Below are 27,974 nucleotides of genomic sequence, written 5' to 3' on the forward strand. Positions count from 1 at the left end.
ATGCGCGATATGCACTGGTCAGTTTAACTCGACAGTTAAGGTAAATCACAAGTCTATATTTTTTTTAGACAGATTTTTTTTATATTTTGCCAAAATGAAGACTTTACTATGCTATTTTCAAAAAATTAATAAAAAGTATAGGTCACCGTGCTATTTTCGAGCTATGGGTCGTTGAAAATTGCCAATATTTGGTTAGTTTGTTCATGAAAAAACACATTAGTGTGCATAAAAAAAATTCTTTGATATAGACTTTTGAAATAAATTGTGAGAAGAAAGGTTCCATAACATGTTTTAAGAAATAAAAAGAAAACATGGTGTCACCGAACGTGTTTTCTTGCAACAAGTAAAAATAAAAAATGTCCCTATTAGCCCAGTATAAATTTTGTATTAAAAGAGTTATCTCCTCCTTAATGACTCATTTAAAAAATGATTTAAAAAACAATGATATTTGTTAAAATATTTTGTATAATACAATTAATTAACAAGTGTTCTTTAAAAAGAAAAAAACATTCTAACCATTGAATTGTAAATCTGTCTCCAAATTTGCAGATTTATGCAAATAACTAGCTTGTACAATCCAAGATGGCGGTATACCATGGATCTACCTTAAGAAAGACGTTCACAAAACATGGAGCTCATATCATATGGTTCTATGAGAACAAGAAAGGAGTTAATTCAAATGGAACAAAAAGAGCAGCTATTACAGGCTCAGGATTTACTTTTAGAAGTTAAATATTATTTTTTTGTCAATTTTTCATATCAATTAACATAATGAAAATCATAAACGCGCATCGTACACCAACACTGCAGGTACACGTATATAGAGAAACCAACTTTTCTTCATTATTCTGATTTTTTATGTATCGTCTGAGTTGTTCTCACACAAATGTTTACTCCATAACCATTATGTTTTCAATATGTCATATTTTGCCGCATTTATTGCTTTCCCCACATCCTTCCTTTTGTCTATATTATTATGATATTCTCCTGGAAAGAGCTCTTCTTGAACAAAAGGGATCAACGAACCCATTGCCTTACCTTTTAGATAGATCAGTAAACATGGGCATAATTATGGCTATTTATTTAGACTAGTGCACACATTTCACAGTTCAAACAAGGCATATCAAGGCAATGCCAAGCGTGGCATCCACTCGTATTTAACATATTGGGGACAAATATAGACACTATATTTGTATATGACACATGCAGAAAATGGTAAATTTAATATGCAGAATATGCAGAAATGAAATCATATGTACAATATAATATATATTCAATATTGATCAAACAGTTTAAAACGCGTGATGCCTTCGGCATATAATTTAAATGAATCGTAAGCTGTACACGACGTCTTTAGACATCGTATGGCCATCGCGCCCTCATCGTAATCCGTCGTGTAGCCTTCGTGATCCATCATGTAGGCTTTGGCTGAGATATGAAGCTTAAATACCCGTCTTCGGTTTACCTTCGGATGTCTATCTTTTGCTATCGTATATAATTTCGGCACCATCGTATAGACTGCGCTATTCATCGTACTTGCTTCGGTCACTTTTTGGTATTTTAACGAGATCGGGACCAACTTCGTACGAACTTACAATTTTCGCATTCGGGTGTTCATCGTATATAAAAATCGGGACAGTGTGACGCGGGCATAAGTGTTCTATTTGACGGATGTACTACCTTACTTTCCTTTAAAATGAATCGTCTGCCATTTAAATCAAATATCTTTATCAAAATAATGAATATATTGATATAACAGATATTTAATTTAACTTACAGCATATAAAATGTAGACAATCAATATGATTATAGTAAAGATGTTTTGGGGAGAGAAAAATACAAATTGTTATTGTAAAAGACATATCTTTGTGTAAAGAGAAATATGATTCATGGTATAATAAGATGTTGACAGTATCAGATCTTCAACAAATGGATAATTTTCTGTCTAATAGTAAAGCATCTACTCTTTTCAAAATCTTCATATGAAGGAAAACAATTATGATGTGTGCGCAATACTGTAATGTTTTATGTTCATAGATGCCAATTCCCGTCATAATACGCAATAACAACTATATATGCAACTTGTTCAAGCCCTCAGCCATATATTATGCATCAACAAATTGTCATAACAAGCAAGTAAACAGTGAAAACAAATTGATGTTAAATTGTTATTCTCCTGTTTTATCATTATGTCAAAGTAAATAAAAAGTACTTATGTAACCCTGTTGTACGTTTTTTGTCTTTATCAGCACAATCCTTTGTTAAACCATTACTGAAATGTCTTATTATATAATACTAGAACACACCCGTGATATCGCGGGTCTGTGACTGAATTAAAGAATATAACTATGCGTAAGCCTTATTTTAGTATTGGTATTGGCATCTGATAAGGTCATGCCGATTATAAGATGCACCGTTTTCTCTGCTTTCAACATCTTTCTGTTTGAACCCGTCGACCTGAAACTTATCAATTATTGGTATTATTAATTTTATTTGGAATACAAAAGGGCCCGGAAAGGATAATTTTTAATCAACAGCATTGTCCTTTATGAGTTATAAATATAGGTGAATTCTTTGATTCGCTGTTTTACGTCATTCCGGCTAACAAATTGAAAATTGTACATGCTCTATCTATACGCCTTATTTTAAGTCCAGATTTTTATTGTTCGTATTTCCATCTTAGGAAATTTATACTGATTAAAATACTACAACCGGGAACAATGTGACAATGATTGAATTTAGTAGTGTCAACACTGTGATACGACCCGTGTATATAGCAAAATCCTAAACACAGCGTTTGGTGGTGCGCCTGTCAGATGCGGAACGTGCAGATAAGGTATTAGGAAACAGGCGAATAAACTATAGGTATCGGTATCGGATTCGACCCGGAACTTCTTAATTATTGGCAATATTAATTATGTGGAAAACAAAAGGGTCTGGAGTGGTGTAATTTTTAATCAACAGCATTGTACTATATTAGTTATATATAAAGTTGATTTCTTTGATTCGTCGTTTTTACGTGGTGACGGCTGACAAATTGGACCCGTGCTTAAGGCTGTACCTTGATCTATTATGGTTTACTTTTATAAATGTTGACTTGGATGGAGAGTTGTCTAATTGGCACTCATACAACATCTTCCTATATATATGTACGACAACGGGATCATGTCTATAAACATTTGTGAAATACACGTTTAATAATTGTCAACCATAACATTTTGAAAATGATGAATTCATAGAATTTCATTCGAATTTAAAGATTAAAATGGTGCGCCCGGTAAAAATAAATATTTTATTAACAAATCAATATGTGCATGGTACCGGTTTAGCCCATTCATTAAACCTAATAGTAAGTCCCTTATCAAACAATATAAATCTTCAAATAAAAATGAACAGTTTGACTTTTCACATAATGTTATTGCATTGTTTATACTTTTTGTTTTACTTGATGGCAATTTAAATATAATTAGTATCTGGTAATTTGATCTTTCACTTTATAAACTTCCCCAGGAGTGAAATATTTACTATAAACCATTTTCTAAAATATTCGGTACTGAAAATAGCAGTGTCCTTATTCAGCACATTTTGTCCTTTCGGATAAAAGGTCTTCCTTTAAACCATCCGCAATTTGTTGTTATATGGCGTATTTCATTAGTGACGTTATAAAATATATCTGCCATAGATTTGGAAAAAACAAAAATCTTGTTCGACATTTGTAACGTCATATTTGACATAAATTAAAATCTGCCATAGATTTGGAACCCGCAATCGATTTGAGTCCTACATATATAACAGGTATTAATATATTGACTATATGCACTGTCTGATTGAAAAACTCATTTTATGCACTTTAGATTTGGCACTAGAACAGCCGTACTTAACTTAAAAATATAAAATGATAACTGAAGCAATTACACCAACAAATTACTGCTGCCATGTCGTAATGGCTTCAAGAAAAAAACAGATTATCTTAAAGTACAAAAAAAATTACTAAATAGAGTTTTATATATGGCACAGATTGTCACAGTAAATTAGTCACCTTAGTCATTTTAACAAAGGACTCTTCAATGTCTTTTTTGAAATTGTCTAATCTATATCGTTAATTTGAAAAAGTGAAACTAGTTCTATCAACATTAATAACAAGTCAACAAAGAACAATTTCGCCTACTCATAGCTATCTAGAGTAAAGAGGACATTTGACGGCACGACTTACATTAAAACATATAGGTTATGGGTAATTTACAGTTTTAACCTCACGACGTATAAAAAAGAAATACATGAGACGGAAATACAACTACATGAATATCAGAAACACAGCAGGATATCAACATATATTTTTCTAATATTGCACTGTTCTTTAACTGTATCCGAATAAACTATGGAAAAAAATACTATATCAAAGTTTTGTGTCGAAGAGTTTTTCTTGATTGTCATTCATATCGAAGGCAGAAACCTAAAATATTTGAAAGTGAGCGGTGTGTTAATAACTTAACCCGTGATGAGCTATATGATCTAAAGAAATCCGCAATGAACAACCCAGCTTTGCATAAAGTAATTTAAACACATTAAGGTTATTGGCGTGTACATTGAGTCGCTTACCCATAAACTTTACATAAAAAGTCTATTGTACTTTATTTATTTTGTCACTTGATAACCCCAGTTTACACATCCATTGAATACCTACATGGATTTTTTTTTTCAGAACTATATGTCATTTTTTTTTCGAAGAATCAACACGGAGGATACAAAGTTTCAATGAAATCCGCCTCAAGGCATATCATAATGGCCTGTTTAGAGTCATTATTTTCCTGGTTAAAATACAAACTTTAGGGTGCATTTCTCTCTAACACAAACGATGCAAACGGCTAAGAGCGCACATATTTTGATCATTTATTTCTAGCATGCGTTTACATAAACAAACTAAGCACTCGCTAAAATTGCGTCTACAGTTCGTCGTTGATCGTTTGTTAGTACAAACGCTTCATTTGTTTCTTACTTTACCCTGATTAAACGATGTATTTGTTTCTATGTTGGTAAAAAGTCTGTTTACGAACAACATGTACATGCATTATCGAAAGTTAAGAAAGGGTCAGTAAACACATTATAAATTAGCAGGAGGGCATATTTATACTTGAACACATCAGAAAAGAATATACTACTTTCGTTTTGACGGTAAAATAGGGTGTGAAGAATGCAAATCTGTGAGAAGAAAAATATTTATTGACGTTATTTAAGTTAGATAATGCATATTGTAAGGTTTTTCTTGTTGCATAACTCACCTCACGGTCTGTCAGTGGGCAATCATCACAACCCCTCGGTGTGTTATAATTCTAGAAAAACCTAGAAAATTCATTTTCTATAATATAAACTACAAATAAATACTATTGCAAAAAAACGACCAAGTTAGCCCGTTAGTTCTCTCATTTGCATTGTTTTACATTACCCCATTTCGAGGCCTTTTATGACTGACTATGCGGTATGGGGTTTGCTTATTAATGAAAGCCGTACGGGGAGCTATAATTATACTTTTTTTTGTAATTTTGTTTTTTGGGAAGAAATGTCTTATTGGAAATCACACCACATCAAAACTAAATTTGCAAAAATGGCTCCGTAATCATGAAACAAAAAGTATGGAAGACATAATAGTGCTTTCCATTTAATGTAAAGATTACTTTCTTAAACAAATGTTTATATGACGATTTTCTTCAACTAAACACATCAATCAATCAACAAAGTATTAAAACAATTAAACATATGTTATCTTCTAATAAAGGATAACAATCCTTTTATATTTTTCACCATACCGTAAACATGTATCCTTATAATGTTTAAATCTGACAGAACAACACACCCAATAATTGATAACAGAATACTGATCGGAATGGTCCCTATAATCGTAGCACTAGGTCTTCTATCGCGTATTGAGATCTTCTTTCTAATTTGTGATGAGAGGGTTTTTGTGTCAACTAACAGAAACTGTCTAATTTCGTCTCTGATGTCCTGAACATGTTCTCTCGTTAAGTTTTTATGATATTTATGATAGCAGAAAGACAAGCATGTCAAAGTATTCGATTTTTCTTGAGAACGTGTCGGTTCTGTGATTCCCTCTGTTGTAGGCGTAGTATCATCGGAACAAACAGTTGTTGGTGAGGAAGTACATGTAGTTCCTTGCGATGCAACCACAGTATCTGTGTAAATATGTGAAGTAGGTAGTATAGAGGTAACTAATTGTGATGTTGATAATACAGCTGTGTCGATATATGACGTAGGGAGTATAGAGGTCCCTAGTTGTGATGTTGTCAATGCCACCGTGTCGATATGTGACGTAGGGAGTATAGAGGTCACCAGTTGTGATGTTTCTATTGTAGAACCTACAAAAACAGAAAACACAAGCATCAAATATGAAAATATGTCAAAAATTACTTTATAAATCAATTTTTATAAGTGTGCCATTACATATAAAAAAACTTTCCGAGTAAATAACTTATCGAGTTGATATGACCAACGATAATATGTGACAACAGGTATGCGCTCCCTTAATTTCTAGCAATAATTTTTCATATCACACAACTGTACTGAGAAAGGAAAATTACCAGTCAGTAAGATCAAAGGAAAATTACCAGTCAGTAAGATCAAAGGAAAATTTCGTAATTGCCAATAAACAATAACCATTGAAATATCTAAATGAAATAAGTATACAATGTCTTTTTCTCTTTTTCATAAATAATTTATTGTTATATACTGCTTCATACACAGGTTGAGCGGTATACTCTGTATCAGGGGAGGAAGTGATTAATATTTTTAGCATCTGCACAAATCGAACAGACGGTGGTTTCAAGCCTTTTGATATATTAGTATTTAATAAGTGAGTTAATCTAAAAGGCATTATGTTTTGTGATACTTATATCTTATAAATACATTGATAAAATGAGACAAATAAACATAACCAATAAAATCGAGATAAACGCAATAAATCCAAAGGAGTCTACAGGTTAAGCTTTTCCCGCTATGTGTGATATATTCTCATTTAACCTGTGTTCGGGGTTTTTTCATATGCTTAAAGTCTACAAAGCAGTTTTTTTCGTACAATAGACAGAAGTGCATCGTTTTTTTTTTTTGGCAATGAAACATTATGATTTCACAATATAATTTCTCTTATGAAGACATCCAGTCATATCATTTCTCTTAGTACATTGAAACATAGCTGTGGTCAAGATGTTGCCAATATAATTTCATTAAATCAGAAATCGGAACACGTAGAATTTATCCTTTTAGAAACATACCACTAGTGTCAACTGTGCTGTCGTGGTAATATCCGTATATTCCAATTCTATCTGCAGTAACATAGTCTTCTGTGAATTAAAAATCATATCACGTGAGTAAACTTATTGGATACTAACCGCACAAGTATACAAATGTCATTATCAAATCACAGATACTGGAATTAAAACAAAGACATACAAAAACACTGAAATGCTTGAAAAACATATGTTCAAAACTTGACAATTGCTGAAATTTTGATTTTTGAAATTTGAAAACAGAATTTATCATTATTGTATAGGGTGTGCACTTTTTTATGTATTTAAAAAGAACGATACATAGGAAAATAAGTAATTATTTAAATCATTTAAATAATCAACTTACCAGAGGGTTCGTATAATACAACAAGACAACGAGGCTGAACAGGTAGTGCAGTATCACTTGGGTAGATTGTCAACCTCAAACACGATGTACGTAGAGGTTCAATCATTTGTATTGTTGAAGCATCAAACACCTGTATATGAAACATATATATATATTATGTATATTTTATCATATTTGTTCATCAATAAATTGTGTTATTTATATACACGTTAAATAGTAATTCTGATGAGTCCTTTTATCCATTGCACATTACCAGTTCTTTAATCAAATCACTTTGTAACTACATCTATTTCTTAAAAAGTCCTTAATACTTGGTTATAACTACTAATGCTTCTGAAGTACTGTTGAAGGGATCGGTTTAATTTTTTTTGTTGGCATTTTTTTTCAGATATATTTACTTTGTATTAAATGAAAATAAAAAGGCCAAGTAAAGTACGAAGTTAAAGAGCATTGAGGACCAAAATTCCCAAAAGTTTTACCAAATCCAGATAAGGTAATCTATTCCTGAGATAGAAAAGCCTTAGTTTTTCAAAAATTCTAAATTTTGTAAACAGTTAATTTTTAAATATAACCATATCAATGATAATTGATGTCAGCACAAAAAGTAAAATAGATGTGACTGGTAGATTCCAATTATGGTCATATTCAATATTGTATATATTTCCTAACAAAGATGTCATGACAATTCTGTGTTATTTTTGTTCATTTTCAAATAAATATAATTTCCTCACGTGCTTTCAACATTCATTTCAATATCTAAGTAATTCAAAACTATAACGTCTGTCCTTTATAGTTCGGTCACATCCGGAAAACCCTTTTCTCTATTTAATTCCCATATCATTTACCATCAATTTATCAGTTTTTGACATCGTTTTCCTTTGTATTTTACTATCATCTTACGTTCTTTTGTCTGTCTTTCCGGTATATTTTTTAATTGTGTATCAGCTTCTGTTCATGTTTATTATGTGCCATGTCGTCCTTAATTTTTATATTTATAACTTAATTTTCATATTTACAACTGAATCTTTATATTTTACAACTTAATTTTTATATTTACAACTGAATCTTTATATTTTACAACTTAATTTTTATATTTTACAACTTAATTTTTATATTTTACAACTTAATTTTTATTTGTTTACTACTTAATTTTTATATTTTACAACTAAATTGAACTCATGGTGTTGAACTTGGGTTTTGCCCCTTCAAAGAAATATTTTCTTCCGTTGGGAATCTATATATTTCTTAGATTGCAAGTATTCTATCCGAAATTTGTGATCTGGTTAAATTGTTTTGAACCGAAATCCTAAACGGAAACTATGCCACTGCTTGCTTATATAAAATTGTTCAATTTGCCATTTTCATAGTTTTAACAACTTATCAGTTTTTCATGGTAAAATGTAATGAATTTTTATTGAAGACATAACTTTTGTTCTAAGCCGTAAATATGAAATTAAAATTAAAACAATACTAAAAAATAAACGTTTTGGGGGAAATAAGTACCTGGATGAATGATAAACTTCCTTGTGTCACGGATGTGAACATTTTAAAAAATAAAAAAGATTAACGAATCTGTCACACCATGTTTGAAGTTAAGCAGATTTTTGCTATTCATAATGTTGTTCTTACCTGTGGGTTAAATTCAGTATATCTTTGAAACGAATCATTATATGAACAACTTTCTCCGGAATATTCAAATGTGAAACTGCTGATGGCAAAGTTTATTTTGGAGATTGAAATACCAGTTATGATTTTATCTTCACTTGTTCCATTTCCAATTTCAACCTTCAAAACAATATTTAGAGGTTAGTACTAAAACGATTAAAATCTGACTAGCATAAATGACAAAAGAAAAAAATAACAATACTTTTTCAATCATATTATTTAATATATTTGATTGATTTTTGGGGTTTTAACGCCACTTTAATCATCGCATTTAGGCTTTTTCGTGGCAAAAAGTTTTTATTGGGGAGGAAGCCGGAGTGCCATGTGAAAACCGACAACCTTCGATAAAAAAACTGACAATCCTAGTCTATAAAGATTGGACGAGCGGGGGTCGAATTTACAACCTAAGTGTTAACTGGCTGGTGGTTACAGTAGTAACTGCTAAAACGACTAAACCACCAAGACCCCAAATTCATTTTGAAAAATGAAACAAGTCAAATCACAAAAATACTGAACTCCGAGGAAAATTCAAAACAAATGGATAACAACTGCCATATTCAAATTTCATTATATGTACAACGATGCGTGAACAATACAAACAGACATAATAGGTAAAAATTTCAAAAATAGGAGTACAGCAGTCAACAATGTGTTATTTTCTTAATCACAATAATAAAGAAGTACAAATAGGTATATATCAAATTTAAAACTTCACTCGTTGCTTTCTTATTTTTGTAATGTATTTATGTATGTTAAATCCACCCATAAAGGATTGAAAGAATTGAAGTACTGGGACCGATTTTTGAGCCTCCTCGTATGGTTTTGGATTATGTGATTTCTTGGTTGTTTTTATATTGATTACTTGATTACTAGTTAACATATTTTATGATTATTCGATTACTTGATAACTAAGGACTGCATTTTCGATTTTTAATTAATTCGCTTATAAAACAATTCAATGATTATGTGATTATATCGGCAATCATATGTGATTATCTGATTACTTTGACAACCCCATGAGGGGGCTCGATTTTTATTAAATAAGGAAATTATGTGCGAAGTTGACACTCTCGGTGAATGGATATAGTAAGTATGAAAAAAAAGGATCCCACATCTAGGTATGTTTCATATCTGAACATACAATTACCGTCAAAAGCTAAATCTAATAACACAGAGAATTATTTAAATTTCTCATTGTTAATACATTTCTTTGTAACTTTTTTTTTTTTTTTTAAATCTACTTGGATTTCTCTAAGTGTGCTTTGCCATTTTTGCCATATGTTATTTCTCAAGCACAAGTACATGTAATAATATGTAAGGCTGGCGGTATGCAGTAATTTTCAAACATTTCTTTATTTAGCAAATGCTAAGTAAAAGTTCCGTTATACAACTGTCAAAATACATCTGAGGGTAACACAACAATCGACTTATATAAAACAAGTTGTCTAAACCGGATTGGGATTCACAATACAAATATTACAAAAACCAAATACAATATCGTCAAAAGAAATAAAATAAACGGACAAAAAAATAATTAACAACCACCGTTTTTTACATAAGACATTGTCTGTGCTAAGTCAGGAATGTAGCAGTTGTTTTCCATTCGTTTGATGTGTTTGGGTATTTTATTATGATTTTTAATTAGAGACATTTTGATATTTTTGTTTTTTTTTACTTTTCACAAATAATACAAAAAAACTAAAGATAATTTGAATAACTCAGAACTAAAGTTAACTTCTCCTTTCCAAATATACAACATGAGGGGGCAATAGTTTGGGCGGAATGGTCAGTTGTTTTCCATTCGTTTGATGTGTTTTATCATTTGTTTTTGCCATTTGATTAGGGACTTTCCGTGTAGAATTTTCCTCGGAGTTCAGTATTTTTGTGATTTTACCTTTTGAATGTCTTGGAGAAAACGTATAAGAACGGAATTCCTGTTGAATTCCATTTTTCACGTTAAACTGTATCATGTTCTTTGTATATTTAAGAAAGAAAGTTTGCAACATCACTTCGGAGGGAAATCAGTGATCTGTCTCTGCAATCATTGTAAACGTCTATCCTTCATACAGGAACCGCATTGAATACAAATTAAAGTTGTAAAAAAAATTTTGGTCAATAAGTTGATGGCTTCTTTGTTACTATTAATCAATCAACAATGAAATTCAAGAAATGATAATCCACACAATACATGACATGATTTACAAAATTAATTGAAATTTCATTTTGCATCACACTACAAAAACATTTATAGTTTTTATGACAATTCAAGGAAATTTTTAGTTTAAACCTGTTTTGATATTAAGAAAACCTAATTTAAAAATCGAAAATAAGTAGCTTCAGAATAAAGTAAAGTCTACAATGTAAGTATGTCTCTTAATGTTGACACCACCACATCAAATAAGTATTTACGAATGGTTATGACATGTTCATTGTACTTACATATGTTTTGCCAGTGATTAACTACTTGATCAAAATATTAAATGGGACTCTATGAAAACTGTTACAATTGTAAATCTCTTTTTCTATGTTAAAAAAACTTATCCATGAGTTGTCTCTCAATTTTCGGGAACTTACCGTGAAAGTTTTTGAATTGTCGTTATCTGCCAAATTTACCTCTGTTTCAGAGAACATAACACTGTGGCTGTCAAAATTTGTTACATCTGCAAAAAATGGAAAATGCTTAATTTCAATTCCGTGACATATCTGCGTTGTTGGTTTTCGAGTTGTTGAAATCTTTAAACACAAATACAAGAATTTGGCATGTGACCAAATATTCTCCTGAAGCAGGCATGTAGTCAGTGATACCGCAACCAAATGACACAAACTATCAAACAACTATAGACCTGGACGTGGAGGAATATGCAGGTGTTTAAAATAGGTACCATATAAATTAATAAAACAATGGTGGACCACTGTTTTCTCCGGATTTTCCCCCCCAAACAACATGTAGCAAATATGAAATAACGCTTACCGCTACTTTCATCAAATTAATTTTCAATAGAAAAAATGAATCTGTTATGTACAGCCATAAATTACGATTGCGATCACTGATTAGTTATAACTTTTTCAAATAGTTTATAACATTTTTTATAATTTGTCCATTAAGAAATACACTAGACTAACAAAAAAAAGGATATATCCTAAATATCCCATGTATTAGGACGCGTGAGTCAGTGTAAGATCATCCCGATGGCCGGAGGCTAGAGGATGATCTTACACTGACACACGAAGTCCAAATAAGATAACCTTTTTACATCTCAGCTGTTCCTGATCTTTTTTGTTACATAAAATCTATTTTAAACGCCACATAATTATTATAATATACTTTATATATCATCATATACTATATACCCCGAATACTATGTTAAACTATATTACATTAACTGTTAGTTTGTATCCAGTCATCCTGCTTTAGTGGTATGACTCGTGGAATGTATATACTTTTATTTAAAAGGTCTTGCGTTCGATTCCAAGCATAAACACTGGATTTTTTCTACACAAAATCTGATAAATTCTGATTTCCTGTTAACAAAACTTTGATTTTTTCAAAAAAACTAAGGATTTTCTTATCCCCGGCATAGATTACCTTAGCCGTATTTGGCACAACTTTTTTGAATTTTGGATCCTCAATGCTCTTCAACTTTGAACTTGTTTGGTTTTATAAATATTTTTATATGAGCGTCACTGATGAGTCTTATGTAGACGAAACGCACGTCTGGCGTGCTAAGTGATAATCCTGGTACCTTCGATAAGATAACTATGAGTCTGTATAAATATGTATTAGTTTAGTTGTGGAAATGACTCCCGCCAAAATATTACAGAATAAAAGAAAGAATGAATAACAAAGAAACTCAATCTAAGGCGATCTGGTAGAGGCGATCTGGCTCATATCACACCTGGTTGAACAAAGGAGCTGGGATGTAATCGTCTTTAATCAGTATACATTATAGTTCATTTAAACGCATAAGTAAAATAGTGAAACTAACATCGTCGATGCGTATAATAACCTACGTTGAGTTGTCTTTACTGGTTTTTAGATATAGGAAGATGTGGTGTGAGTGCCAATGAGACAACTCTCCATCCAAATAACAATTTAAAAATTAAACCATTATAGGTTAAAGTACGGCCTTCAACACGGAGCCTTGGCTCACACCGAACAACAAGCTATAAAGGGCCCCAAAATTACTAGTGTAAAACCATTCAAACGGGAAAACCAACGGTCTAATCTATATAAACAAAACGAGAAACGAGAAACACGTATATATTACATAAACAAACGACAACTACTGTACATCAGATTCCTGACTTAGGACAGGTGCAAACATTTGCAGCGGGATTAAACGTTTTAATGGGCCCAAACCTTCTCCCTTTTTCTGAAACAATAGCATAACATCACAACATATAAAAACATACGATAAAATATCAATTAGCAGACTTAACTCAATCAAAAAAACGTATGATTACACAAAGAACGAATAAATTTGATCTGCGATATCTGAATACAAATGCACAGTTAATTAAATATTAGAGACAAACAGTCATGACCAAAAGGCTATCAAATAAATTCAAACACACTGAGAAATATTTAACCAATCAATGTTCACTTTAGAAAAAAACCGGTTTTTTATAATCTTGAAGTTTATACAAATGTTGTAAGAATAAGTGAAAAATTGAAGATATTACAAATAATCAAAGCTGGTATACAGCCAAGATCCATATAAATAAAAAATGACAAAAATGCATTATAAACAGTATCAACAGGTCGAATTAACAAGAAAATACGATTTGAGAGTACTCGCAGTTACTGACAGCTAGTTAAAAGCCAAAACCAATTAATAGTAAAAAATCATGCATCAGAGACTAAAATCGACTAAAACACATCACAGGGATTTAGTATTTTAACGTCATTAATAGTCAAAGAAGACATGACTTGTGCAATGCCAAAAATAAATGTATCGACAGGTAGTAGTATAGTGAAGAGCGACTTCTATAGAAATAAAAGTTAACGTGGCTGTGTCCCCTATACATCTCGCCTCAAAAGATAATGAAATTTAGTTATGTTTTAATTTGCTAATGACAAAATCAATATTAGTGCCAATGTGAACTATATTCAGAGATCTAATTACAATATTGGTACGATAACCCTTACTTATAAGTTTGTTCAAAGGTTCGATGAGTTTACAAGGATCACATAGTGATTTCCTCGCTTTAAGTACAATATTACCATAAAATTTAGGATGAGAAATACCATTTTTAATAAGCTTTCTACAGGTATAGCCAAATTTACTAATCAAATCTTTGTATCTATGAAAGAATTTAGTAAAAGTTTTAAGTAATTTATGGTATCGAAATCCCTGACACAACAATTTACCAGTGATGCATTGATTACGTTCGTTAAAATCTATGACATCAGAACACACACGGGCAAACCGAACGAGTTGCGATATATAAACACCGTATGATGGAGCCAAAGGCACATCGCCGTCTAAAAAAGGAAAATTAACAATAGGAAATGAAAAATCGTCTCTTTTGTCGTAAATTTTAGTGTGAAGTTTCCCGTTTGAAATTGAAATGTCTAAATCTAGAAAAGGACAACTGCTGCTGTTTATGTTAGATTTAGTTAAAGTAAGTTCGTTTGGGTAAATTTTGTCTGTTCCATTTTGTTCTTTAAAGATTCACACCCTCTTCCTTTAATTCATTTGATTCAAACTTTTATGACAAGCATACTTGACGAATGGTATTGTCCTTTGCCAAGTCAGGAAGATGGCAGTTGTTATCAAAAAGTCCGTTTCTATGTTTGTTGACGTTTGTTTTTGTTGCATTTCAGAGTATATGCTGTTCCGCTGATTTCCTTTTATAGTTGATAAGTTTCTCTCTGTTTTAATTTGTAACCCGGATTTGTTTTCTCTGACCTTGGAACAGCGGTATACTACTTTTTCCGTAATCAGGTCATATATAGCCGTTAAAATGTGCATTATACATCAATTCAGGTAGAATCAAATATTTGCCTTATAATGGGATAGAACAATTGAGATATAGTGTATTTTTTTATCCCCAAAGCAATTTTAGGATATATTTAAGCATCATTTTGCATTTTCAATAAACAGCTTTGATTAGTGCCAACTGATGGCATTTATTTGATTCCAACACTTTGTGTTGTAATTTGATAGAGTAACTTAAAATCTAATATGATCCATCTTTTCCTACTGATAATTTCTGAGTTTTCATTTTATTTTTTTTATTTTTTTGTTGTGTAGGGTCTTCCCGTCCATTCGGACTAACAAATCTTAAAGTTGGAACTGATCTGACTTAATGAAGCCTGCAGTGAATATCCATCGATTGATGGATTATACCTCAATTGAGGTTTAATCAACATTTTCACAAAATGCAGCACAGGAAGTCAGAATCAGAAGCAGTTACATGTCACTAATGAGCAAGGCTTAATATTGTATATGCAAAAGGATGCTCAGATGTCTCTCTAATTTTTTTGATAAAACTACAGTATACCTCAATTGGTCTATAGATATAGGAAGATGTGGTGTGTGTGCCAATGAGACAACTCTCCATCCAAATAACAATTTAAAAAGTAAACCATTATAGGTTAAAGTACGGCCTTCAACACGAAGCCTTGGTTCACACCGAACAACAAGCTATAAAGGGCCCCAAAATTACTAGTGGAAAACCATTCAAACGGGAAAACCAACGGTCTAATCTATATAAACAAAACGAGAAACGAGAAACACGTATCTATTACATAAACAAACGACAACTACTGTACATCAGATTCCTGACTTAGGACAGCTCACTATATGTCAAATGGTGTGTAATACCTAAATTCAGATATAACCCATCAGTTATTGGTTATTCCTGACCTGTTTATATATTTTAGTTATAGGATTTGCCTACAGTTAAATTGTAGACTTGTTTCGATATCTCTCTAAGCTTTTGAATATGTCAATATGAAACTTTTAAAAAATCACAAAAATATTTGAACTCCGAGGAAAATTCAAAAAAAAAACAATGATAAAAATAAAAGATAAAACACATAAAATGAATGGATAACAACTTTCTTATTCCAGGCATTTTTCTTATATACAAAATAATTTATGGACAGTTCAGAGTCTATATATATTTAAAATAATGTCTTTGTTGTAATATAAAAATGGATGTTAAATATGATCGTTGGTAATAAGCTGTTATAGGAAACCCCGATTACTTTCAAATAAACCTAGAAATGTTCTTCTTTTTCTAATTGTAGCTGACGGAGTATTTTATAAATTTTGGAAGTAGTATATAAAAGCTTTAAGCATGCAGGTTTGAATGAGATTGTTATTTTTTTTCCATTGTCAATATTAAATAAAGTTACTCCTTGTATTAAGTGATTGCAGCCCAAATTGGTAAGACTCGATCTCTCTTGCCTAGATTAGTTTGTCATTTTCATCAACTTTTTTGTAGGTGTTGGTCTTTGTTTGCAACAGCCACGTGTGATATCTGTCAGTTAGAATTCTATTAGATACCATCAAAATAATAAATAGTCTTTGTGAGAAGGCAAATAATAAATAATGTAGTACAAAAAAAATATGTTACTGTCTGATATTTACCATGTGAGTAAACTGCCATGACTTGTGACATTCCACAGGGTTTATCGTCATTGTTTTCATCTTTAAATGTGAAAGGGAGACAAAAGGTATCGTCCACTATATGCTGGGCGATATTGGTTGACCCGAGAACACATTCGCAGATCATCATGCTACTTGTCGACTGAAATAGTTTTAAAATATTTGTAAATGAATTGCACATATGTTATACATGGAATACATAATGAGATCGAATGTCCGAACTAAGGGGGGGGGGGGGGAGAAAACAGCAGGGAAATATAAAAAAAAAATAGATGCTATTTTTTATTTAAAGGTTTCATGTATTTCTTATGACTGCATCCAATGCGGGAAATTGTTTGTATTTGTCCATAACACACTTTTTGTTTGAAATCTTCTTGTTAGTAGTCTTTATAACATGTCTTACCAGTAAAATATATAGAAGAAAAAAAATCTATTTTCAATATCACATGCTGTCCTGTAAGCTCGTATATATCTGTATTTGTATTTATAGTGTACGATTGCCATCACTAATTAATCTTTATAGTTTGAAAAGTGGTCGATTCTTCTTTTCCTTAATTGTCATCGTTTTCTGTGGATGTTCTGATCCCAGGAATAGATTACCAGTCGTATTTGACACAAAATTTTGGAATTTAAGGTACTCAATGCTCTTCAACTTTGTACTTGTTTGGCTTTATAACTATTTTGAAAAGTGATCGATTCTTCTTTTCCTTAATTATCATCGTTTTCTAAAGATGTTCTTATCACTTAACACGTTACATGTGTATGCTCGAATTCTCTCTTTATAAAAGGTTAACAAATGTAAACTTTAATGTAACCTTAACCATTACAAAATCTTGCAATCTGAAACTAAATCGTATACTATTATACCGTAGACTCAGGCATGCCTTATCGTAAAAATATGTTCTTCCTGGCATTTTCAACAGAAAAAAATCTGATGAAACGGTGTTTCTTTGTATTTTGATCTAAGAAAACTTAATGTAATGATTATAAATCATGAACGAGTTAGCTGCATCTTCAAAAACTATCAATTATCTGTTGTACAACTAAAAGTCTTCCATTATTTGTCTTCGTTATAAATATAAAAAAAAATCTATCTATAAAATAAACCTGCAATAGAAAGGTAACAGAACTTAACTATAAAAACGTAGCTTTTGATCACCTTAACCTTTTATTGAAATTCTTATTTGAAAATAAATTACTGCTTTTCTTGATGTTTTTGTCATTGATAACATTGCCATCATAAGGCCAAATGCATTCTTTTGCTGGATGGAGATATTGTTTTTCGAGCTGTGTGTATCATTCTTATAGTCGCTTTGTATAAATGAACAATATTCTTTTTTATAAATTGCCTGAAGGTTAATTTAAGAAAAAAATATTTGAACCTGTACTGCAAAACTGCTGGTGTCATTGCAAAACCATGCGCAGGAATCGATGGATGTCAATTCTTCAGAAGAACGAGATACAATGGCTTCATATCCGGTATAGTACTTAACACAATACTGGTAGGTTGTTGATATGACACCTGAAATATTAAGGAAAGTATGAACTATTCACTAATGTTCTGTAGTCAATATAAAAAAGAAGATGTTGTATGATTTACAATGAAACAACTCTCCACAAGATGCCAAATGACACAGAAATTTTGGCTTCATAGCACATCTACTTATTTGAATATTCACACATTACACATAGCTACTAACTAAATATAAATTTATTTCATTTTTTTACATAAATAAGGCCGTTAGTTTTCTCGTTTGAATTGTTTTACATTGTCTTATCGGGGCCTTTTATAGCTGACTATGTGGTATGGGCTTTGCTCATTGTTGAAGGCCGTACAATGACCTATAGTTGTTAATTTCTGTGTCAATATAAAAAGACGAAGATGTTGTATGATTTACAATGAAACAATTCTCCTCAAGAGACCAAATGACACAGAAATCGACAGCTTTAGGTCATCGTACGGTTTATTTAAGATAACTTAAACTGATATATAAGAACTCGAATGTCATTATACGTTCTGACTGTATAGTTTTAGTAGTGATTTTTTCAGTAAGTGGCACATGAAAGAAACAATGCTTCTTTAATGTATTTTTACTACAATTATACTTGTCGTTGCTATGATTTACCTTGTAGTTTATGTGTGTTTATTTAATATCAGAAACCTCGATAGTACTTCTATTCTTTTATATTTTTGTCTTAATGTGTTATACCCTGCGACAAAATGTTAGAATAATATTGTTTATCCCTGTTCGTCAGTCCCACATTGTACACATGGTCAACTCCTTCAGTTTTCAAGCTAGATATTTGATTTTTGCTTGGAGTTAGTGCATATACTAAGTACAATGGTCTGTAATTGTTTAACCCTCCTTCGGGCTCTGCTGGATAGTTGTCTCATCAGTAATCAAACTACGACTCCTTATTTTATTAGGTTCTGTAAATTGGCAGGATTGTATTTCTTTAAATTTTCTATTTTTTAGCCTTTATACTTTTTTCCCAACAGTCCAATATTCACCAAGAAAACGCAATTAAAGGTAACCGTACGTACTTCAACAATGAGATAATCGCATACACCGACAAATACATTTTTGGTTTATCAGTAAGGGTTTAGCGTATTGTTGGAGGCCGTACGATGACCCTATAGTTGTCATTTGGTTTCTGTTGGAGAGTTGTGTCATTGACATCATAGCACATCTACTTATTTGAATATTCACACATTACACATAGCTACTAACTAAATATAAAGTTATTTCATTTTTTACATAAATATTAAGGCCGTTAGTTTTCTCGTTTCAAGTGTTTTAAATTGTCTTATCGGGCCTTTTATATCTGACTATGCGGTATGGGCTTTGCCGTACGGTGACCTATAGTTGTTAAATTCTGTGTCATTTTGGTCTTTTGTGGATTGTTGTCTCATTAGTAATCATACCACATCTTCTTTTTTATATTATGTTATATTGACCTTAGAAAAGAGTGACATCTAATTGATGACCGATCGGACGAACATATAGACGGTGCAGGACAGGTGAAGGCAATAGGGCTCCCACGTTTACAGTATAAAATATAATCAACGTATTTTTTCGTATTAATATTCCTTGAGTCTCCGACCAGTGAACTACAAACATTATCTTTACGTACAGGCATACGATAATCAAAACAAAATCTAAATATCATCCAATATATAAGCAACGCCATCAAACAACACACGATTATCCAAATTAGCATCATGAGAATCACATCATAGAATACATAAATAAAGTACCCCTACACAGGCAATTTTCACTCACATCAATTTCACGTGAATTTAAATTCATGTGAATCTCACGTGAAATTCACATCAATTTCACATCAAACGAGCTTATACGTAAAACTCACGTGAACTCAGTTTTTGTGAGTTTGACGTGAATCTCATGTGAATTTTATATGAAAATCACGTAAAAATATTTCAAGTAAAATTCACATGATTTTTTTTTTAAATAGAGTATTTCAAATAACATCTAAATTTTCATATTGAATTAATTAAAATCATGTAAAATATCATATTTTTTTTGGTAAATTTCACGTGAAATTCGTGTGAAAAAAATAACATCAGATTCGTGCGAATCTCAATTCACGTGAAATTCACATGAAATTGTCACGTGAGTTACATGTATAAGCTCGTTTGAGGTGAATCTCACGTGAAATTATTCATGTGAATTTCACGTGAGATTCATGTGAAATTCATGTGAGCAAATTTTGCCTGTGTAAGTGATATCAGGAAAATCAATATCGAAATTACAACGTCCTGAAAATGACAGGAACAAGAATCGATCGAATTGCATCATAATGAAGAAATTGGACAAAACTAGACTATGACAATACAACAACAAATAAAAAAAAACCATGAAAGCCAAGAAGTTTAAACAACTTGTAGAATAGAAAAGCTCTTGAAAACGAACGTAGAATCTTTATTATACTCGTTTTCACATAGATATAAAATGTGGTATAAGTGGCAATTGGACAACTCTCCATCGAAGTCACAATGTGTGAAAGTAAACCATTAAAGGTCAAAGTACAATCTATAATTCTTCAACATGGAACCTTGTCTCACAACGAATAGCAAGCTATACACATATATATTTGATCTGATACAGCGAATTATTTTTTTTAAATCATGTCATTGTAAACATATTTTTTAAAGAAAGTTGGTGTTTTATGTGTTTTATTAAATCCTATAATTCAGATACATATTTCTAATAAAAGTTGTCTGTTTTATATAGTTATTTCTGTAACGTGTAACCGGACGATCAATGGATCCGTATCTGAATAAATCAGGATTTCAAGTGTTCAACCTAAATTTGCACCACAACAAGTTGTCCTATTTAAAACATGTAACACACCCTTAAATTGATTCACAACAAAAAACTATATACACAGCACAATGCACATAAATCAAAATGCAAGGTGAAGTAACTCATTCACAATCCATAAACACACTGTATCATAACAGAATACATATACACAATGTCACTATGCAATCACTATGCAACATGTATCAGACCGATTTATTCACAATGTCACTAACAGATTATTATGCAACATGCATACGGCCCTTAATTACACCATGTCACCAACAGAATACTTTGCAACATGCATCAAGTACGTATCACACAAAACGTATGAACACAAAATCACATATATACAACTTCTATTTACAATGTCCACCAAAATGTAGTATCATCTTGCTAGTCTACAACTAACCACAATAACACAATGACACTTTTACACATGCACAAATCCTTCAATGCACAAGGAATATATATGAACACAGCTGAACTCACGCACTAACTATCTCCTTGAGTTCACACACAATGAATATTATCCAACTGGTAAGGTTGAACACAGTGCACTTTCACTAATACACTTCCACAATATTACAACTTGCAACACCAGCAAGTAAACACGTTGTATTCTCACTAATACAAATTTATGAAGTATTCACACTTCCACATAGTACAACTTGCAACACCAGCAAGTATACACCTTGTATTATCATTAATACAAATCACTTATATATATCAGATTCACTTTATACATTGTATCACAATCACTATTGCAACATCCACATATAAATCCGAACACTATTTATATATCCTTTGGAATCACTTATTTCACTCTACTTGCCAGTTGGAATATTTAATCCTGATGTTAACACTTCAACGGTCCACATATAACTGACGAAGTTTCTCTGTCTTGAGCTGCCTTATATACTACGATATGGAACGGTCCATTATACGTGAAGGGGTGAAAATCAAGACTATACCAAAATTAGGGGTGTTTTAAGTAATACATGGTGCTCCAACTATGGAGAAACTTATATACATATAGAAACACAATTAAGGGAAAGACAACTGCTGTTTCATATAAAAATACATAAGCTATGACCGATTTTCGTTACACTACCCACGCCTCAAAAATCATGCGTCCTCGCATGACTCCTTGAATATATCTGACATGCTGATAAATCATCTATCAAAGTGGTCATTTTTCATACCCAAACTCTTACCATAGTGCAGTCACTATTTCTAGTGGACATATCTTCTGACCACAACGTCAGCCAACCAGTTTGTCCATCAGGTCTTAACTGATGACATCACAAGGCACAACCCGTAGAAACAAAGTCTACCTATGTCCTAATTCCCGTCAGCCATATCAAAACACATTGAACTTTCTTCTTATGAACAAACACTTTTCACCGGGTTTTTTTCCTTTTGTCCGAAGAAAACTTTTTAAATCTTCCCACATCAAAATATCTGTTTCAACATAAACCTTTTCCCTATTAACGTCTACAATTTTGAGTGTCACTGCCAAAGAATAAACTTGACAAGTCCCTAACAAATTTTGCCTCTGCAGCGGCCCCAAGGAGCCTACTCTTAACGAAATCTGCAGGAGGGGTCTTTTACATGCACAGGGCGTGACATGTTCCTGTACATGAGGCCTCGGATTTAACGTCCCCATCCGACGGACTCACATTTAACTATGTACACTATTTACACTACAAAACTAGAAAACTATCTATATACACATATGCAGTGACTCTTTTCAAATGCTTTCTCTTTTATGGCACATGACTACTTTCTTCCAAACACTACAGTATCTCTTATTAATTCAACACCATCTTTAATTCCTGAATCATTTTCCTTTTGCAAACAATAAGAAGCTGAATGAATAAAACTGTGTCAGGGGCAATATTTCAATTTTTCAATTTCACTTGATAAAAGTCCAATTTCCACCATTTCCTACCATTTCAATTTCAACTGACAGTCTGACTTAATGTTACTTCTTACTTAAAAAAAATGCACTAACACAACACACAAAAACTTTGAAAAATTCAACTGGTTCAATCATTTCCAAAAATATTTACAGTAACGAAATCAACACAAGAAATCCCACCGCTGCCACCAAATTTGTAACGTGTAACCGGACGATCAATGGATCCGTATCTGAATAAATCAGGATTTCAAGTGTTCAACCTAAATTTGCACCACAACAAGTTGTCCTATTTAAAACATTTAACACACCCTTAAATTGATTCACAATAAAAAAAACTATATACACAGCACAATGCACATAAATCAAAATGCAAGGTGAAGTAACTCATTCACAATCCATAAACACACTGTATCATAACAGAATACATATACACAATGTCACTATGCAATCACTATGCAACATGTATCAGACCGATTTATTCACAATGTCACTAACAGATTATTATGCAACATGCATACGGCCCTTAATTACACCATGTCACCAACAGAATACTTTGCAACATGCATCAAGTACGTATCACACAAAACGTATGAACACAAAATCACATATATACAACTTCTATTTACAATGTCCACCAAAATGTAGTATCATCTTGCTAGTCTACAACTAACCACAATAACACAATGACACTTTTACACATGCACAAATCCTTCAATGCACAAGGAATATATATGAACACAGCTGAACTCACGCACTAACTATCTCCTTGAGTTCACACACAATGAATATTATCCAACTGGTAAGGTTGAACACAGTGCACTCTCACTAATACACTTCCACAATATTACAGCTTGCAACACCAGCAAGTAAACACGTTGTATTCTCACTAATACAAATTTATGAAGTATTCACACTTCCACATAGTACAACTTGCAACACCAGCAAGTATACACCTTGTATTATCATTAATACAAATCACTTATATATATCAGATTCACTTTATACATTGTATCACAATCACTATTGCAACATCCACATATAAATCCGAACACTATTTATATATCCTTTGGAATCACTTATTTCACTCTACTTACCAGTTGGAATATTTAATCCTGATGTTAACACTTTAACGGTCCACATATAACTGACGAAGTTTCTCTGTCTTGAGCTGCCTTATATACTACGATATGGAACGGTCCATTATACGTGAAGGGGTGAAAATCAAGACTATACCAAAATTAGGGGTGTTTTAAGTAATACATGGTGCTCCAACTATGGAGAAACTTATATACATATAGAAACACAATTAAGGGAAAGACAACTGCTGTTTCACATAAAAATACATAAGCTATGACCGATTTTCGTTACATTTACAACGAATCTGATTAGATCGAAAGGATTATGTCACTCTAGATGATTAGCGATTTAAACTCAATTTTGGAGTAATCTAGACAATAATGTTTTACTCAACTATTTCCTACACTGAATGGAATCTGTTCATGCTTCAAAAACAGCAGTTTGGTATCATTATAGGTATTGACGACGGCAAAGTAGGCCTTCAAACTATCATTACGGCTCCTGATAGATAATGGTATACTGGATGATCTGGAAAATAGAAAAGAAACAGTCAGGACTCATTCCTGCACACATGTTATATCAGATTCAGGTTCTTCCGATGTAATCTTTTTTTTATAATTTTGTTGCTTGGTATAGTTTAATTGTCATTATTATTCATGTGAAGATGAAGGTTATGCCAGTAGCATATGCCGTGCGCTCAGAAATTAGCTTCAAATGTTTGTTTTATTATTTGGTGTCTTTTTTATTCAAACTTTTCTATTTTAAATCCTTACCCAAACATAGTGTCTACTTCGTCGGTAATTGTTGTGAACTGTGTTGGTATCACATATGAACCATTCAACACACTGGTTAAATCTGACATACTGGTGGCGTATGATACACTGAAGAATATTCTAAACAAAGTATGGTTAAACGAGTTCCGTAGTATCAATGATAACTGTAAAAGAAATATCAATTAATATGCCATGTCATACTCGTCAAAGATTACTAGATGTATTTTATATTATTTCAAAGATTTATAAAAAAAATTATGAAAAGAATGCATAGCTTATTTAAGAAATCAGAAAGTTTAAAACTCAATGTTTTCATTTTCAAATCAGATAATCATCATCATTTTGTTGTTCTAGATTTGTACTGTAAATCGACGTTTAGATGTAAGACATGTAACGATGTACTTAATTAATTATCTAGTCTATCGGTGGCCCATTAAAATACTGCATATATTGTGCAAGCTTTTGACAAACCAGTGTCTCGTTAGAGCAGAGATTTTTACATTACTAATTTCAAATTTAAATCTTTTCAAATACTAGAAATGAAAAATGAAGGAAAAAAATCAAAGAAAAACTAACATAATGGGGGATAACTTAATGTTTTAGTTACAGTAAATATGTATACTTACTTTAAATGGAACTGTTCTGTTGAGTTTCCATTCCTCTAGCAAATATTTATTCCTGTAGATATCGTCAGTCACTGTTGTAGAACCTGAGTGGCCCTCCCATAATTCCTGTAACCTGTCGGTATATGTACTGTTCAAGAACAGCAATAGCTGTCTGGTAGAAGCACCTTCAAAATTTAAAATTAGAGCTATTGCATAAATCCTAAGTTTTGTGTTCTATTTAAGTAGTTAGATTTGACGCTTTAAGACTTATAAAATCTCACACATTAAAAAGTATCATTTATCACAATTATTTCAAGTGTTCCAAGTAATATTAGATTAATGTCTGACCATTTTCTATCATAATACCACAAGTTTATTATTGTGACTTTTAAAAAGAACATAGTAAAATTGTACTCAGCATTTGAATAAAAAATGCATGACCATATTAAATGTTTACTTTTTTTTAATACAGTAATCAGACTCACCAACAGAGACTACAAACAGGCCGAAGACTAATACTCCTACGGCCGACTTCATTCTATAATGCATGTTAGACAACAGGTGAAAGTGTTCAAGACAATGTATCAGAACATACTGATCATTTGCATAAAATGCAATGGTTCAATTCGCATATTAATGAGACTTCCTTACTTTTGATATTATATTGTTTCACTTAAGACGGGCAATTGATCTTAATGATGTAAGCTGTTAAGAATACTTAATTATTTATAAGACAGCTTATGTCGCAATTAAAGTCGAATTGTTATTGGTTTGGATTTTAGCATAAAAATCGTTGTATACATGATGGATCAGATCACTACGTACAGCATTAGAACTTATCAACAAAAGGCAATGTAAAGTATACTAATAAAGTTCCAACAATTATAGTAGCAAAGGTTTATTTTGGAGGTATTTTCCAACATACCTACTTTGCTGTGATTACTCATTGCAAAGATATTTCTATCGACTCGTATATTGGACTTTTTGTAATGTAAATTTTGAAATGTTGTTACAACAACAGTTAGCTTTACATTATACAAAATGGAATCTGTAGCGAGATGGAATTTCATTTTTTGTTTTGTTTTATATATTTAAGAGCAATTCTCTGTAACCACCTACCGTTTTATATATGGGGTCCGGCACGCATAGTCACCGATTTTTATGAAACTTAGCCAAAACATGTGATCATGTAAAAAAGTAAGAAAAATGCCCACCCAAATGTTGCTAGGTCATGGTTGCCATGGCAACCAAGTGAATTAGATTTCCCGCAAATTTTGAGGAATTTAACATCGAAAAACAACTACTTTGCAGTCATTCGTAATCAAAACTAGGTTTTATTTAATGATATTTGTAAATATTTTTTAGAAACATGAAACTTAAAAAAGAAACAAACCAATCAGGATTTTTTTTTGTCAACAATATCTCCTTTTTACACCACCATTATTTTCTCGATCGGAAAAAATTGGAGCCAATTTTTTTTTTTGGGACTGTCAGGTTTTAATGATATTCAACTAACCAGTAGAAGTCTAAAAAAATATTTAAATAATAATATCTGAAACGAGATTATGTATCAAGCATTTCTGTTTTACACTTTTTTAGGTCAAAAGAGTAAACTCAAACCAGCCTGTAAATACAAAGGTGTACTCTATCGTTTCTTTTCGATTAAAAAGTAAAAACACAAAAATACTGAACTCCGAGGAAAATTCAAAAAGGAAAGTCCTATATCAAATGGCAGATTCAAAAGTTCAAACACATCAAACGAATGGATTACAACTGTCATATTCCTGACTTGGTACAGGCATTTTCTTATGTAGAAAATGGTGGATTGAAACTGGTTTTAAAGCTAGCTAAATTATTGCCCTTTTTTATGAGTTTTTCAACACCAAAAAAATGGGACAAAGATCCATATCTATACTTTTAAAAGATCTATTTTTTATCTTTCTGTTGAATTTATCGTAGGAATTAATCCTTATGCACAGAAGACCCATCGGTGGCATTCGGTGGCATTCGTCCTTTGGTCGGATTGTTGTCTCTTTGACACATTCCCCATTTCAATTCTCAATTTTTTTTAGACTTTAATGTAGGATTTTTTACAGGAGTGCCTGTGTTGTGATCAAACAAAGCTCCGTACTATAATTTAACGTTGATGTTTTTTTCCTTGTAATATGTAACGTGGCTCTGTACTTATACATCCCGTCATTGTGTTACGGAAAATTGTTGTATCCTTGTCTTTCATTTTGGCTAATGTGCTTTATCTATATGCTTTTTGTGCTTCTTTGTTACATATTTGTTTGTTTTTATAGTGATTAAGTTTATAACACAATGTTTTACACCAACAGTTG

The 27,974-nt window shown here is 31.9% G+C and overlaps 1 protein-coding gene across 1 annotated transcript; it reads right to left on the reverse strand.

Moving 5' to 3' along the window:
* Positions 1-5,757: 5,757 nt before the first annotated feature.
* On the reverse strand, positions 5,758-26,181 carry LOC134726650 (uncharacterized). The gene is made up of 11 exons (XM_063591060.1): positions 26,118-26,181; positions 25,654-25,817; positions 25,028-25,191; positions 24,649-24,782; positions 18,311-18,450; positions 16,911-17,070; positions 11,884-11,969; positions 9,274-9,429; positions 7,645-7,774; positions 7,284-7,352; positions 5,758-6,371 (listed from the first exon to the last, which is right to left on the reverse strand). The coding sequence occupies exons 1-11, from the start codon at positions 26,179-26,181 to the stop codon at positions 5,758-5,760; spliced, it is 1,881 nt and encodes a 626-aa protein (XP_063447130.1).
* Positions 26,182-27,974: the final 1,793 nt, after the last annotated feature.

Source organism: Mytilus trossulus, chromosome 7, assembly GCF_036588685.1.
Source record: "Mytilus trossulus isolate FHL-02 chromosome 7, PNRI_Mtr1.1.1.hap1, whole genome shotgun sequence".
Taxonomy (NCBI): Eukaryota; Metazoa; Mollusca; class Bivalvia; order Mytilida; family Mytilidae; genus Mytilus; species Mytilus trossulus.

What these genes read in the sequence shown, in the direction of transcription:
- LOC134726650 (XM_063591060.1), bottom strand. Translation starts at nt 26,181, where the DNA reads ATGCATTATAGAATGAAGTCGGCCGTAGGAGTATTAGTCTTCGGCCTG. An exon ending in CCAGCAGTTTTGCAGTACAG is followed by an intron (nt 17,071 to 18,310) that starts GTTCAAATATTT and finishes AAACTATTTCAG; the next exon opens with TCGACAAGTAGCATGATGAT. An exon ending in CATGGCAGTTTACTCACATG is followed by an intron (nt 11,970 to 16,910) that starts GTAAATATCAGA and finishes CATTTTTTGCAG; the next exon opens with ATGTAACAAATTTTGACAGC.